Source organism: Orbicella faveolata, unplaced genomic scaffold (genome assembly GCF_042242905.1).
Source record: "Orbicella faveolata isolate gen_17 unplaced genomic scaffold, um_ofav_v1 contig_12, whole genome shotgun sequence".
Lineage (NCBI taxonomy): Eukaryota > Metazoa > Cnidaria > Anthozoa > Scleractinia > Merulinidae > Orbicella > Orbicella faveolata.
The window spans coordinates 29210001-29225552 of NW_028301539.1; the positions used below are offsets into that span (position 1 = coordinate 29210001).

The following is a 15552-nucleotide window of genomic DNA, read 5'->3' on the forward strand; positions in this document are numbered from 1 at the left end:
TCTGTGATTTTAATTCGGAGCCTGGGTTCGCCTGGAATTTGATCGAGTCGTTTAGTTTGTCCAACAAGCACCTTTTTCAGGTAAATATCCTAAATGCATGAATTAGAAGAGAATCTTCTGCGTGACTTATAACTTGAAACTAGAGGGTGTCTGTGTAAGAAAAAAAAACGTTACTGTAGGCACAGGTACCATCCGAGAAATTCCGTCAAAAGAAATCCTAAAAATGTTTCACCCATTAGCTCGTAGCACACGAATGAACAACAAATTTGTCTTGTACTGGCGTGTACAAAAGGAAACGAATCGTTCCCGAGTTGGCTCACAGCAGTCTTTGATTACGACAAACGATAGACCTTCTCGCAGATAGAATACTATTAGTGCCAGTTCCTTACTAAGCGAGTACAAATAAGAGCTGTGCATCTCATTTCAACCCAGTTCGCACAAGAATCTTATGGCTGTTAGCAGCCGCAACATGTTGTCTCTCTTTCTCGCTTGCCTCTCCACGCTACCGCGCTTCTCTTCCCCTCCTTCCCTTTCCTTATCCTTTTACACTTCCAACTCATCCAAGCGCGGTCGCATTTTTCTATCCCTTATTGAGCGAGCGTGAAAGGGACTGTCGCGAATAGCACAAAACATGAAAAGCACCGTTACAAACACATCCCTGAATATAACAAAGCGTGCAAACTGAGGAGAGCCGAGGGAATAGCACTGCAATAACCAGATGTTTTTGAGGCAAAGCACGCATAAGAACGTTACTGAATCAGTATCAAATGTGCAAACTGATGAGAGCCGAAGGAATAACACTGCATAAACCCAATGTTTGTGAGGCAAATCACGCATACAAGAACTTTGCTGAATATAACAAGACGTGCAAACTAAGGGAGCCGAGGGAAAAGCAGTACACAAACATCATGTTTGTGAGACAAAGCACGCGTACAAAAACATTGCTGAATATAACAAAGCGTGCAAAATTGAAGGGAACCGACGGAAAGGCACTACACAAATCCGATGTTTGTGAGGCAAAGCACGCATACAAGGACACTGACTAAATATAACAAAACGTGCAAACTTGAAGGGAACCAACGGAAATAAAGGCACTGCACAAACCCGATGTTTGTGACTCAAAGCACGCACACAAGAACATTACTGAATATAACAAAGCGTGCAAACTAAAGGAAGTCGAGGGAAATGCATTGCACAAAACCCGTTGTTCGTATGGCAAAGCACGCATGTATACAAAAACATACCTGAATATAACAAAATCTGCAAACTTGAAGGGAGTCGAGGCCCGGGAAAAGCACTGCACAAACCCGGCTTTTGCGAGGCAAAGCACGCATAAAATAATAAACAGTTCTGCGTGCAACTTCACAGTAAAACCGTGAACTACTAAAAGGGCGTACGGGAAGCTGGGAAAAACGTGAATAAAAGCCAGGCAACGGAATAAGGGAACCACGCGCGCAAAAACAAGCTTGTAAGACTAAAAGAAACAAACCACAAGACAAAGTTCTGCTGTACCAGTAAGGGTGCCGGACTTGGGTATTCATAAACTGGACCTGCTGTACGCGTTTAGTTCAGTTGAGGGAATCAGGAACTGTGCAAGCAGCATGGACGAGAACTTTATCATGCGGCATAGGGTACAACACGTGAGGTTAATTACGAAGCGAAGGAATCTTACCCGAACTGGGCTGAAATGAGACGCAGAGCGCTCTTATTTGTACTCGCTTAGTATGGGACTGGTACGAATAAATGTTCTATTCGAGATAATTATCGTAGTGACAATTATTTTATGCTATTTCATTTTCTCCAGGGTTAGCAACTATTTAATTTTGAGTTTGAACTTATTTGGAGATGTTCACTGAACGTGCCGTTTGAGTGATTATAATAATTGCATGCCGAGCTCACGTCAAGTTTGCTTAAAGAAAAAAGACAAAAGAAAGCTTGAAAAAGACGAACATTTAAGTAAAATGTGATTAAAATGATCGGGATTTTTTTTTAGCACAGGGGTTAAGCTGTCTTAAAACGATGCGCATTATGAAAATTTGGAAAAATCCATTATTTTAATTTCCATTTTGTGGTCTTTCTTTTCTTTCAGAGTGACGTTGTCTTTTACAATTACCTGGATTCAAGTGCGGTCAGCAGCGATTCCCCAAACTGGCAGGCGTACCTGATAAGAAGGGATTACCTTGTTTGGCTCAGAGATCACTCGACTCATTGGCGAGCTACTTGCCGATTCAACACAGACGGCACGGTATATACGGATTACGCGCGAGCCTCATTTGAAGACTTCGACATCGTCAGAGTCACGCCCACGGCGGCAAGCAGCTGCCAAAAGTACGAGCTTGTCAACATTCGGGGAAATGAATGTGTGAAGTGTACGGCAGCAACCTGGTATCTAAAAGGTGCTTATCCTCTGCATATCGACAGTTCATATCCACATGGTTGCGATTTCGACGGAAATCAGAGTGGTGATGTTGTAGGAAGCGAAGACAATTTTGGATTTTACCAAGCTGTAAATTCGAAATTCCGTTGTACTTCAAGCTCAGAAGCAACCACTCAGTTTTGGTTTGGGAGCAAATGACTGACTTCACTACCGCAGAGCAGAGAAGTTTTTTTTCCTTCATTCGTCAATAAATGAACACGGTATGATTAAGTTAAGCCGCAGTTTAATTGAATGACGGTGTCAAATACCTTTTCGTGTCGAATGTTACGCGGCCGTAACTCGCGTTCCCCTTTTCAATTTCTTTGCAAGTTGTCCGGCGGAGTCATAATGACCTTGAATGAAAGGTATTTGCATGAGCGTAATTTACACACTTGGTAATTTGTTACTGGAAACCTGCAAGGTAGTCGTTTTTAAACTTGGAAAATCCGAGTTTAGGTATGGATGGGAGATTCACTCAATTCTCCCCTTGCTCGTTCTCTTGCTGTTAGACATTTTTTGAATGCGCTGACCAATGTATAAGGATTTCGCATGTCGCAGCGAAGTTCAAGTTATCATGTTCGGCGTAGAGATGAAACGAATTCTTCACCGAGTGAGTAGCTTAAACTTAAAATACGTCTGGATAGTAAGAAAGGGCTTATGCAAAGGAGAAACGGAAAAAGAAAAACTTGTATTTGATTATTTCTCTAAGTTTTAAGGAACAGAACGTCTGAACAACAGAAATTTATTATATATGTTTGCATTCCATCTTTTGAAGCCTGCGTAAGTGACGCAAATTGTGTTACAAGTGTGATAGTAATAATTAACTTGTACGAGTTGATAATTAACTTGTACGTCCCGTTTTTACGCTAGTAGTACAAGTTTTACAAGGATTTTAGCTGATTTTACCATTTGTTAGACAGATGACGTGTCCAGTACTAACTTATTAGCTAAGTTAGCCTTGGGATCATATAGAAGCGGTACTTTCTATGTGGTAACGTCTCGCTGGCGCTAGTTTTGGACTAGGATGACTTCATGAATGTTTTCAACAGTCACATCTCCTTAAGTATTCTCTTACTGTTGCGTTTTGCATTATTTCTTACAGTCACGGGCTCCTGTCTCACAACAGTGGCACTGGGCTTTATAACTTCATTTATCGCGTCTCTAGCTTGATACATCACGTTATGTCATTGCTTGTTTATACGCCGATAGGTATAAAAACGTCGCGCCAAACGCTGCCATTGCAAACGTGGCTCTGTAATTTAGCACGTAAAATTATAAACGAAATCTAGCGCCAAAATTAGGATTAATCTTTCAGCCATGATATTACGTTGAAACCACTGCGAGATTCAGCGAAGGATAAAGGTCCTTCAGCGGCAGGGGCTTAAAGCAGCATACTTTTTAGTCCCATCTCGCCCCTGAGGGTCTTACAACCCATTCCACTTTAAGACATTATTTGAACAAGTATTATTTTTACGTTGTTGAGCTTCTTTTCAGCTATGGCAGGACATAAATAACAAATGAGTTTGCGACCGATTTCACCTGGGGTCTCCTAGTTTACACGGGCTGGAGCGTCCAATCGGTATTTGGCCATTTCTGTTGGGGTACCAAAACCTTTTTTCAGTTCGGTTTTTAGTACTTATGTATTTTCCCGCGTTTTGAAATGCACTCTTGTTGTAGTTCTATTTCACATATTCGGTATTCACAGTTAGTATTGTTTTCGTTTTGGTAGATCGCATGACTATTCGTGTTTCCGTATATTAGGCGTTTTTGCAGTTCAAGGTCACTCGACGGCATCTCTCGCTACTGATGTTTCTGTCTATTTTCCTTTATTTATGCCGTTATAAATAATTTAAAGGCATAACCGGAATAGTTTAAATATGGAAAAGTTACCATTTACTTTGCGTGTAGGTGATAAGGGCGTAAATATGTATTACAATGTACGTGTATACAGGTTAGTTATTACTGTAAACTTTGCACTGAATAGATTACGTTGTAAATAATTCTTATAATTTTAGTATTTTAATTTTAATTATTTTAGCATTGTAAATATTCATCTTTAGTATTTTAGTACTGCAGGTTCATTCTTGTTTACTGTCCGCTAGGGCTAAATACCTTGACACTTCAATAAAGGTTCTTATCTTCTCAGTATGATCTTAACTTCCCTTTCTTTCTTGTTTTGTTTTGATTTTCTTGATGCAAGACCAGTGGAAAATCATGTTTAGGCGAGGGATAGGTATTCCAACAAAATAGAGAAATAGACGTTTTTTCTGAAAGCAAAAAGGTGTCATATGCAGAGGGAGAAAGAAAAAACATCGTTTTAATTAGAGGAAGGAAAAACTATTTCCCCTTGTTGTGTTGTTTCAAGCAAGTGACACAATAATTCGACGCAAGAAAAATGACATTCAGTTTTAATTAAAACTGAGGGACAGAAAATGACGCACATCAGGTGGACAAAGATTCTTGTTGAATTACATTAAACATTACTGACATAGCTTTCAGCTGCTTGTGTGTACAGTTTAGTGCGACGAACCAGCCGCATAGACCAAATACAAAAATATGGCCGCTTAAATTTTTGCAGATCTAGATCCAGATGGGAAATTATTATTTTATTTTAACTCAAAAGGACTAGGAACCACCGCATTCACGAATCTGTTTAGCTGGAATAGATATTTACTGCGGCCTAGATTTTCCATTTTAAACCGGCATCCGGCTGTCTAGGTTTATGTGGGGGATAGGCCCTTTGCACGATCCGGTCACATGGCACAAAATCACACATGCTGGGGCATTTGGAAGTCCCACTGCGCAACTTGCTCACCAGCATGTGTGATTTTATACCGTGTGACCGGATCGTGCAAAGTTAAGGGCCTATTAATGACATGTAGCCTGTGTAGGTATATGTAGGGGATTAATGAGATGTATTGCTGTGTAGGTATATGTAAGGGATTAATGATATGTAGGCTGTGTAGGTATATGTAGGTGATTAATGAGATGTGTTGCTGTGTAGTAAATGTAGGGGATTAATGACATGTAGGCTGTGTAAGTATATGTAGGGGATTAATGAGATGTACTGCTGCGTAGGTATATATAGGGGATTAATGACATGTAGGCTGTGTAGGTATATGTGGGTGATTAATGAGATGTAGGTTGTGTAGGTATATGTAGGGGAGTAATGAGATGTAAGCTGTGTAGGTATATGTGGGGGATTAATGAGATGTACGTTCTGTGGGTATATGTGGGGGATTAATGAGATGTAGGTTGTGTAGGTATATGTAAGGGATTAATGAGATGTAGGCTGTGTAGTTATATGAAGGGGGATTAATGAGATGTAGGTTTTGTAGATATATGTAGGGGGGTTAAAAAATATAGATACTTTATTATACATCCAGGAAGTTTAACTGAGATATGTACATTGCGGTGGAATTAACTATATATCGGGGATTAATGACATGTAGGCTGTGTAGATATATGTGAGTGATTAATGAGATGCAGGCTGTGTAGGTATAAGTAGGGGATTAATGAGATGTAGGTTGTATAGGTATATGTGGGGATTAATGAGATGTAGGTTGTGTAGGTATATGTGGGGGATTAATGAGGTGTAGGTTTTGTAGATATATGTAGGGGGGTTAAAAAATATAGATACTTTATTATACATCCAGGAAGTTTAACTGAGATATGTACATTGCGGTGGAATTAACTATATATCGGGGATTAATGACATGTAGGCTGTGTAGATATATGTGAGTGCTTAATGAGATGCAGGCTGTGTAGGTATAAGTAGGGGATTAATGAGATGTAGGTTGTATAGGTATATGTGGGGATTAATGAGATGTAGGTTGTGTAGGTATATGTAGGGGAGTGATGAGATGTAGGTTGTGTAGGTATATGTGGGGGATTAATGAAATGTACGTTCTGTAGGTATATGTGAGGAATTAATGAGATGTAGGCTCTGTAGGTATATGTTGGGGATTAATGAGATGTAGGTTGTGTAGGTATATGTGGGGGGGTTAAAGACATATACTTTATTATACATCCAGGAAGATATGTACATTGCGGTGGAATTAACTAGCCGCCCAACCATCCGGGTGGTGTCGCACTTATATAGCGAAAGAACAAAAGGCTTGTCTGTGAGCCAATGAGAAAGCACTGATGTCATGGCGAAACCGGACAAACGAGTTTCTGACACCCGCTGGATTTCATGATTCAAAATGGCGGACACAGGTTACTTACAATATGTTAATTTGCAAAACATTCTTTCTCTGCACGCTTATGTTCTGTAGCGGCTATGTAATTTATGCTATATACTAATATAATATGCGCGTTCACCTTTTGTATCTTTAGTTACAGTAACCGGATCAAGCTTTGATTGATGAGGTTCGTTGAAAGGTTCTCTCTGCCATCTAATATCACATGCTGCAACGAAAGGGTAGTTCAACTTCGTCGTCAACGTACACCGCCTACGAATGCCTACTAGCGAAAAAAACTTCCAGTGCTTCGCCGCCGAAAGCATCGCAATCTACAGTGTTATTCCACCAGATATCATTGTCTCCGCAACATTAAGATTTGAGGTCAATTACGAGCGAGATCCCCGAGAACTGGAAGCTATGGAAAGAGAAATACTGTCATAATTACTTGGTTTGGAGCTTGAAAGCCCCGAGTATCAACTCGCTATGTTCAAGGACGTTATTGATGACGATGGCCTTTAAATGTTCAAAGCCTTCAGCTATACTGAAGAAGAAGAAGATACAAACAATTGGCGAGTAGTTATGGGTATAAAGATAAAAAGGTACTGCAGCAAGAGGGAAAAACTTCGTATTTAACGAAACGTTTGACAATTGACTTTATCGTTGACTTAGAACCTTGACAAACAGCTGCAATTTATGTGATTGTTTACGGTGTTTACACGATACTCTGATGTGCAGGCGATCGATTGGTCTTGGGATAAAGCATGAGCAAAGCACAAAGCAGCCTCTTATATAAGAGACCTCAAGTTAAACAAGTCTATCGACCTTCGCAGCCGACATGCAAAAAGGAAGCTTAACAATGACGACGGCGACGCTGAATTTTTATTACCTACGATTTTTGCAATTTTTTGGGATTTGTCCAGGATGCCTATGGCTTGAAACCTCTCTCTGGCTAAATATGTAATGACAGCGTTCAGGTCCGATTGGAAATAAGAAATATTAGCAGTTCGATTCGTCGTTCGCGTTCTCCGGCCTACGCAGAACGCGGTCATTTTGCGTTATTATTTTTGCAGAGGACGGCTATGAAATCTATAAAGGTTTACTGAACACACTTGTCCAGCTATTGTTTTGCTCATTAAACCTTTTGTTTGGTGGTGCCCATTGTCATCGCGGTTTGCTCCAGGCTCCGTTCACACTACGCCGAAGAAATTTAAAAACGCCTACAGCTTTATAATATTTCTACGGTTAGGCCTACGGTCCAGAATAATCCGTCACGAAAACGGAGCTTTTCGAAAACGCTCCTCCAACCGGAGGGATTTGAAAACGCCAGCCTTGCGTTTTCGTGTGGACGGAAAGCATTTTAAAACGGATCTTTTCGAAAACGATGGCGTCACTGAGGAGAACCACGTGATTTCCCTGACCGAGCTTTCCTCAAACAAAAATCCAAGATGACCGGTGATTGTTGCGTTTTTAAATTGCTCCCGCGTCGCGTGGACGGGGCCCAAAGTGCAAAGTGCAATGAAAAGAAATCGGGGGAGGTCCCGCACAAAGGAGAAATGCACCATGAATAAACACCATAAATATTTAGTAGGAGTGGAACTCTCTAAGGACCTCAAGTGGAATACTCGTCTTGTTACCAGCATTATAGCCAAGGCTAAGCAGCTAGATAAAGTTTTACTATACTTTCTTTTACCCTCGGATTTATCAGAAGGAACTTGCATCGTTGTCTAAACACATTTAAGAAAAACTCTCATTACTGGCTCATTAGTAAGACCCCATCTTGAATTCACGAGCAGTGTATGGGATCCGCATACCTGTTTCGTAGTCTGAATTTCAGTCGTCTCTTCCCTTTACCCCAAAGGGGTAAAGGGAAGAGACGACTGAAATTCAGACTAACCTGTTTCGTTGATCAAATAGGCGTTGCCTCCTATTGACAGTAAATATTTGATTACGATGCGTGATAGAAGATCTTGATTGACGATTCTATCTTGTAAAAGCCTGGTTTTCACTAGCGACGGAAGCACAAGTGCAAGCACAAGCGCAAACACAATAATTTTTATTTCACCGTGAAAACGGCCTTGACGCAGGCATAAGCACAAGGATCAATTTTTTTCTTTTTCTTGTGCTTGCGCTAATGCTTACGTTTGCGCTGCAACAAGTGAAAACGAAATACCGCTCAGGGAATATCAGTGATGGCAAAGAAGGCCCGAAGAGGCAGAGATAGCCAAAAATCACAACAGACTGACACACAAGAAATGAGTAAGTTTTATTAATCTTACATGAAAAATGTTCATATTTCGGAATATTTAGCGTTCTAAATTGACCGTATTTCGTTCCCCATACAATTTGTTATAAAGCGTTCAAATTCTCGACGGCTCCTCGTGTAACTTAACACCGCGTCAGTACAGACCCACCAGGGGTCTTTTCGCCCGCGACTCACACAAAGCGCACGTGACGCTTTCATGAAAAAATACGTACCTGCCAGAGAGTAATTTATTTTTCGCTCTTCTCGAGACGTGAGCTCGAGACGCCTGTGTTCACATCAACTACATTGCCATCAGCCTACACCTGGACACGCAGGCTGACGTCACGGTGGTTACCGAAAAGCACTATGGGAAGTTTCAAGCGAACTGTCCCCTATCACTCACTTATCCTCACTAGGCCCATGAGGACTCTTGAGGCCGGGAACTGTCTCCTATAGCCCAATAGTATAGCGATCAGAAGCTGCTCCGGAGAAGAGAAGGGGCCGGCGCTATGATAAATCCTAACCTGTTGTTTAACTTTTCTGCTTTTGTCACTTTTCTTTCAGATCAAAAAAGCCAATTGACGCCATTAAAAAAGTTATCAGTCTCACTGTTAAAGTATAATTCGTAAAATTCCTAGGCCATACTGTATCACCTAAGTCATAGGTTAGAATGCATTTTACACATTTTAGAAATACGAAAATACGAAAACCCTGTTGGCCGTATAGACACTTTATGACAAAAAATTTTTGGCTCGGTGCCGTGAATGGTGCGCGTAGGCAAAAATAATACTAGTAGCTCGGCGTGGATACATTTTGTTGTGTGAATGACATTTCCTCATCAGTGCTGAGCCAAAATTTCACCTGTGTTTGCTTTGGCAATTTGGAAATTGTCTTAAAATTGTACGGACCGTTCAGGCGAGTGCAATTTCAAAGAATTTTCAAACAGTGGGTGAAATTGTGGCTCGTTACGACGGAAACGACGCAGAGAATTTTCTGTGGTGTAAATAGGCCTTTATGAGACTTTAGTGCAAACACATCTGACACTGAGTGTGTATTTTCACAATGTTTTTCAATGCACCATTATGAGGAGAAATAAATAATAGCCCCTATTTGGCGCAAAAATATGCTCGCGAAGTGACCGAGCAGTTTTTCGAGAACAAAGCTCGAGGATCACCAAGGTAGTGAAAGATGCTGTGAATAAAAATTACTGAAAGGCGACGTTTTTCGATATTTTTTATTGGGCAACATCATCTCTTGACAACCGAATATTGTGTGGAGAGAATTTGCCGACACTTCGTAAACATGGGAAACCCAACAGTAAGCAGTTTGTGAAAGCCACTAGCCATATGGTAACCACCTATCTATGTGTATTACCATGCAAAATCTTGTAGTGAGAAATGTCTGAAGTTGTAAGTGGTTAATATTTTCGGAGCAGAATAACAGACTTGCCTATGGTGGAAAGACTTAGGCCAAGACCTCATTTAGAGACAGACATTAATACAATCAAGTCAAGCCAAATTTTGTTCTCCTGCTCTGCACAATGTGGCAAAGAATATGTTCGAGAAACTTTCGTTTATTAGAAACTTGAGTCAAGGGACATCTTACGTTACACTCAGTGGATTCAAGCAAATTAAATTAAAAGTTCTTGCCACGGAAAGCAACAACCTGAGATGTAGCCAAAGTAAGTAGCAGCTGTGCGGCAGACTACAAAATTAAGTGGGATCCCGGAACAAGTGCGATTCATAGATCTTTTGTCAGTCTTCTCACATTCTGTTCGTTTCCCTACATTTTATACTTTTGAACAATACAGGGGAGATGCTGCGTTAGCTTGCATGGGGTAGTGTTCAAGTTAGTCACGTGCGAGATGGATGTTGGTCATTAAAGATGGCGTCTGGAAGTAAACACATATTGTTCACTGAAAACTACTTTAAACCCAAATAACTCGACGACAGATACCACTATCGTGTTAGGTTTTGGTTACGGTTTTAAGGAGCTTAAGCAAACCACGACGACGACGGCAACGAGAACGTCACCAAACAAAAGGCTTAATGAGCAAAACAATAGCTGTGCACGTGCGTTATAAATCTTTGTACATTTCTTTGCCGTCGTCTTGAAGACAACAACGTGAAATGACCAAGCTCTGAGTCGTCTACGGAACGTGGACGACGACGGCTAATTTTTCGTATCTCGATTTGGAATTGAACGCCGTCGTTGCCTATTTAGCTTAAACACGTTTTTAGAGCCATCGGCGTACCGAACAGATCTAGACAATCGCGATCTTCGCTTGTAAAATATACATTGATTTTTTACCAGGCGTCGTTCTCGGCGTCGTCGTCGTCGTTGCTTAAGCTCCCTTTTCTTAAACTTAAAGCTGATTTCCAGTCCGTACTGCACACTCTCGAAAGTTTGTTTACGTTTTTCGTTTTGTTACATGTATGACATCACAAAATGTGAACATTTTGCGACTACTTACATGAAGTGAATTCAAAATTTCATGTCAACCGCCGTTTTGGACGCGAACAGTTTATTTTTCGTTCTTTCTCATGATATCACTTGACAAAACAACTTCGCAGCTAAAGCAGCTGGAAAATAATTTGAAAGGCCTCAAAGATAAGGTATGTGGTTCGTAACGAATAACATCGATTCGCTTTCCATCGAGTGAGATTTTTTTATGTTTATAAACATGAGGGTGCTGGGACTGCGCATTACGGACTGGAAATTATCTTTAGCAGTAAAGTTATACATTGTTGGCAAAAATTTCGTGAATTTCTGAAAAATCCCATAACTTCCTCTCAAAAAAGGCAAAGTTTTTGGTTAAATTTATGCAATCCTAAAGCTCTAATTGGCGTTCTAGAGAGCCTTAAAATAATAGCAATATTAAAAGCCGATGAATATGACCTTCTTCCTCAGATTCACAGAAGCGAAGCGTCATGTCTTGATAAAGTCACGTGCACCAATGGTTGCTGCAGGAACAATCCGTGTCTAAATGAAGGAACCTGCAATGAAATCTGTGAGCCCACCAGCGTTCGGTACAATTGTTCTTGTCCGGTACAGTTTGTTGGAAGACACTGCGAGATTCAGCTAAGAAAGAGTTGCCAAGGCTACAAAGCAGCTGGGATCAGCGTGTCTGGATTGTACAAAATTATCGATGACGACAATGAAACTTTCCAAGTATTCTGTGATTTTGATTCAGAGCCTGGGTTCGCTTGGAATTTGATCCAGTCATTTAGCTTTTCCAAAAAGGACCTAATGAAGGTAACTTGCAATAACGAAATTGGTAATGTGGGGTGTAGTAGTGTGGTGCTGTACTTTGTCATAGCCTTCCTCACTTCTGCCTTATAAGCTACTTTTAAAATTAACTTAACGTAAATTAAACAGCTTTGGTACCTCTTAGGTGTTCAGCCTCAAAAGGTCCACGGCGGGAACTTTTGCGGTAACTGTCAGACAGACAGTCAGACAGACAGGAGATATTTGACAGTCAACTGATTTTTAAGCTAATTTGTCTAATTTGCTCCGGTAACTCTGTCACGGTAATAGGGGTGAAAAAAATTCAAGCCACACCCAAAAAGAGGATCTTGCTTCTGGCCCGCTCTTAGGCATTCTTTTCAAAATTTCCCATGAGCGCCCCGTCCTTTCTATTCGGGAGTTCCCTCACCCCGGGATTCTGAGTAAGAAAACAAGGGGTATCGAATGGTCTTTGAGAGCATTTGCGAGCATGCGAGCAGTGCGTATATTTTTGCAAACACGAGCAGTGTACAAATTTGTCTTGCGAGCAGCGAGAACTTCAGAAAATGCAGATGGCGAGCAGCGAGCGCTTCGCAAATTTTCCGCTAGCTGGAATCTCTCTTTTCAATTAGATGGAAAAGTTGTTTTGTGCCAAGTAATCTGGCTGACACTTCCAAAACAGGACATGATAGGCACAAAGTTAGAAGCAACATGCTAGGATCTTATTGCGGCTCAACCAATCTCAGCCGCTTACTTCGCTAACAGCCAGTATGCCTTGTTTGATGCCAAATTACGTCACTTAGCTTCATGTGAGTCAGTGGATGGACGCTCAAGGCGATCTAAAGCCAGTTTCTATCCGCGAGAAGAAGCTAAATGCTACCAGACTTCAGAATCCGAGCATGTGAGCAGTTGCAAAAATCTTGCGAACATGACCAAGCGAGCACTCATCTAATTTTTGTGAGCAATTCGAGCAAAAGCCCAATTTTTCGAGCACTTTTAAATTGAATGGGACCATTCGACACCCCTAAAACAAGTGAAGAGGGGAGAAAAGAAGATGGTAACGTCAAAACACAAGGAAAGCTTGAGTAGAGAAAGCACAGGATCTTCTAAGCGGCGAAATAATATCTTAAAATCATCAGTCCCTACTCACGATTTCGATTGTTTTTTCCGTTCTAGGGTATTGTCTTTTCGGACTACACTGATTCAAATGCTGTCAGTGGTGAGATGCTCAACTGGAAGGCGTACTTAATCCGTCCAACTTATCTTAAATGGCTTGCAAAAGAGTCAACCCACTGGCGAGCAACTTGCCGCTACGACACAGACGGTGTTGTGTACCGAGATTACATGAGAACTTCGCTGGCAAATTTCGACATCATGAACATTCCAGTGCCGATCTCAGCCAAGTGCTATCAATTCGAGATTATAAACATTCGGGGTTACGAATGTGTCTCATGCACTGTGCCACTGTGGAATAAGAAAAGTAGAGCTTCCCTGCACACGGACAGTAGCAGAAATGTTTGCCAATTCAATGGAAACAAAGGTGATGTGGTCGACAACGAAGATAACTTTGGTAATTATGGTAATTTTAATCCAAACTTTCGTTGTACTTCCAGTCCAGATTCTACAACTCAGTTCTGGATCGGAGGACAGTAAGGACGAGTTCATAGAATTACGAGGTACCTATGGATGCATGGAAAGTGCCATTATGTACGTGGGATACTGGCACCTGTATCAGTAATGCATCATCCTCTAAACAGAATCTTCAGTCGATCGGGAATCCGAAAATTCGAAAATAATTGCGGTCTTTTATGTTAATTCGCAATTTATAATTTAGGACTAATACTTTTAAGTTTAGCTTTTTTATGGGATTGTTGACAAGTGGAATGTGTTACCACTGTCAGTTCGTCAGGCTTCAAGTGTTTGCTGTTTTGTTTAGTGTTTTTTCTTTTTCTTTTTCTTTAAGGTGGTCTACCTTACATGGGGATTTATGTCTCTTTTGCTAACCATCCTTATGACACTTTTTTCTTATTGTATAGCATGTTTTCTAGTGTTTGTATTACTTTGGGCCATTAAATTGTCCTAAACGAATAAATAATAAATAAATAAATAAATAAATAAAAAACGTCACTCGTGGAAGTTCCACTCGCGAACCGAACAGCAGCCCTTGTAAAGGCTCCTTGGTTATTTCAAGTGAAGTATATTACTTCAGACTACATGTTATACGAGCCTGAATTTGTAAAAACTAGTAGTCCACAAGAAGCAGCGAGCTGACTGACGTTCATAGAAAACGAGGGCCAGCAGTGCCATTGTTTCAGTTGACACACTAAGGAATTTCAGTCAAAAACCTCCGTATTTTATGTATTTCTAAGCTAAACCGTTAACTCGAGAAAGATGTTCCCTTTGAAGGGAAAATGGACAACAGTGGAATAACTTACTTACAAGTTACCAAGCAGATTCGCGTATTTCCCAAAGGAAACTCATTACCATTGCATTTTATTTTTGCAAGAAAGGATAATGTAACTGGGTGCTTCGTTGAGTCTCTTCTTATGATCTTTGTGCGGCTATTTTTAGAAAGATGCTTGACTCGTTAAACAACTTCACGCATTACGTCAGACAATGCCAGAATCCTGTCTTTTGCTTGATATTTTACTGTGAAGTCGCAGAACAGCGATAAGAAAAAAGTCTGGATGTTGCCATGGGCTACAAGGTCACGAATACGTGATATATATAGCGTGTACCACATGTTACTAAAGTAATAATAAATTTCAGAAAATTATCACAGGGCCCTGGGAACTTGTCTGTGGAAGATTGCTATGAAGATAGTACATATAGATAAAGTTTAACATTGTTATCAGCTGTTGACAGGTGTTGCTTATTATGCGAATATAACCTTGATTAAAGTTGCTAATTGACTTAAACAGACGAATCGAAAGACTTATTATACTTTGTAAATTAGCATGATACCAGTTACATTACGCATGCTGTTAAGTCCTCTTGAGACTAAAATTTAATTCGTGATCATCGACTCTTAGTAACATTGGGTGGGCAGTAATATATCAATGTAACAGTGTTTAATAAGTCTTTAAGTGAAGTCTTCGTATCAGAAAAAACAAAAAGTAATTTTAACGATTTTGGCTCTTGGTTCCGATTGAATTCATCGATCTGTTTGTTAGAGCGGTTTTCAATTGAGTGTCGTAAAACCAAAACCAAACCAATAACTTTTCAATTAAACTACTCGGCAAAATCTCAAACCTTAGTAAAACCAAAACCAAAACCAAAGTAATTGCCTGATTACTTTCGACACTGAACTGAAAAAACTACTCTATTTTCAGCTTAGTTTGTCGTTTTGATAGAACGAAGCTCGCATTGGTAGAACAAGCGCATGATAGTCACTTGGTTTCAAGAATGGATTAGATTCTTATTTTAAATGCAATCTTTGAACTCGTAGAGAAAAGACTGAAATAAGTGCTACGTGTAAAACATAT

The 15552-nt window shown here is 40.4% G+C and overlaps 2 protein-coding genes across 2 annotated transcripts in view; both read left to right on the top strand.

Moving 5' to 3' along the window:
- The window catches only part of LOC149117462 (uncharacterized), a 9442-nt gene extending 4878 nt beyond the window's left edge, over positions 1–4564 (top strand). Inside the window, exons 2-3 of the mRNA XM_089283210.1 lie at positions 1–80; positions 2090–4564. The exon at positions 1–80 is cut by the window's left edge and continues 262 nt beyond it. Of these exons, the coding sequence (XP_089139336.1) occupies positions 1–80; positions 2090–2575 (566 nt within the window). The 3' untranslated portion in view covers positions 2576–4564. The remainder of the gene's footprint in view (positions 81–2089) is intronic.
- A 5580-nt stretch (positions 4565–10144) lies between these two features.
- Positions 10145–14489, top strand: LOC149117463 (uncharacterized). Its single transcript, XM_089281546.1, has 3 exons — positions 10145–10159; positions 11531–12097; positions 13244–14489. The coding sequence occupies exons 1-3, from the start codon at positions 10145–10147 to the stop codon at positions 13718–13720; spliced, it is 1059 nt and encodes a 352-aa protein (XP_089137672.1). The 3' UTR covers positions 13721–14489.
- Positions 14490–15552: the final 1063 nt, after the last annotated feature.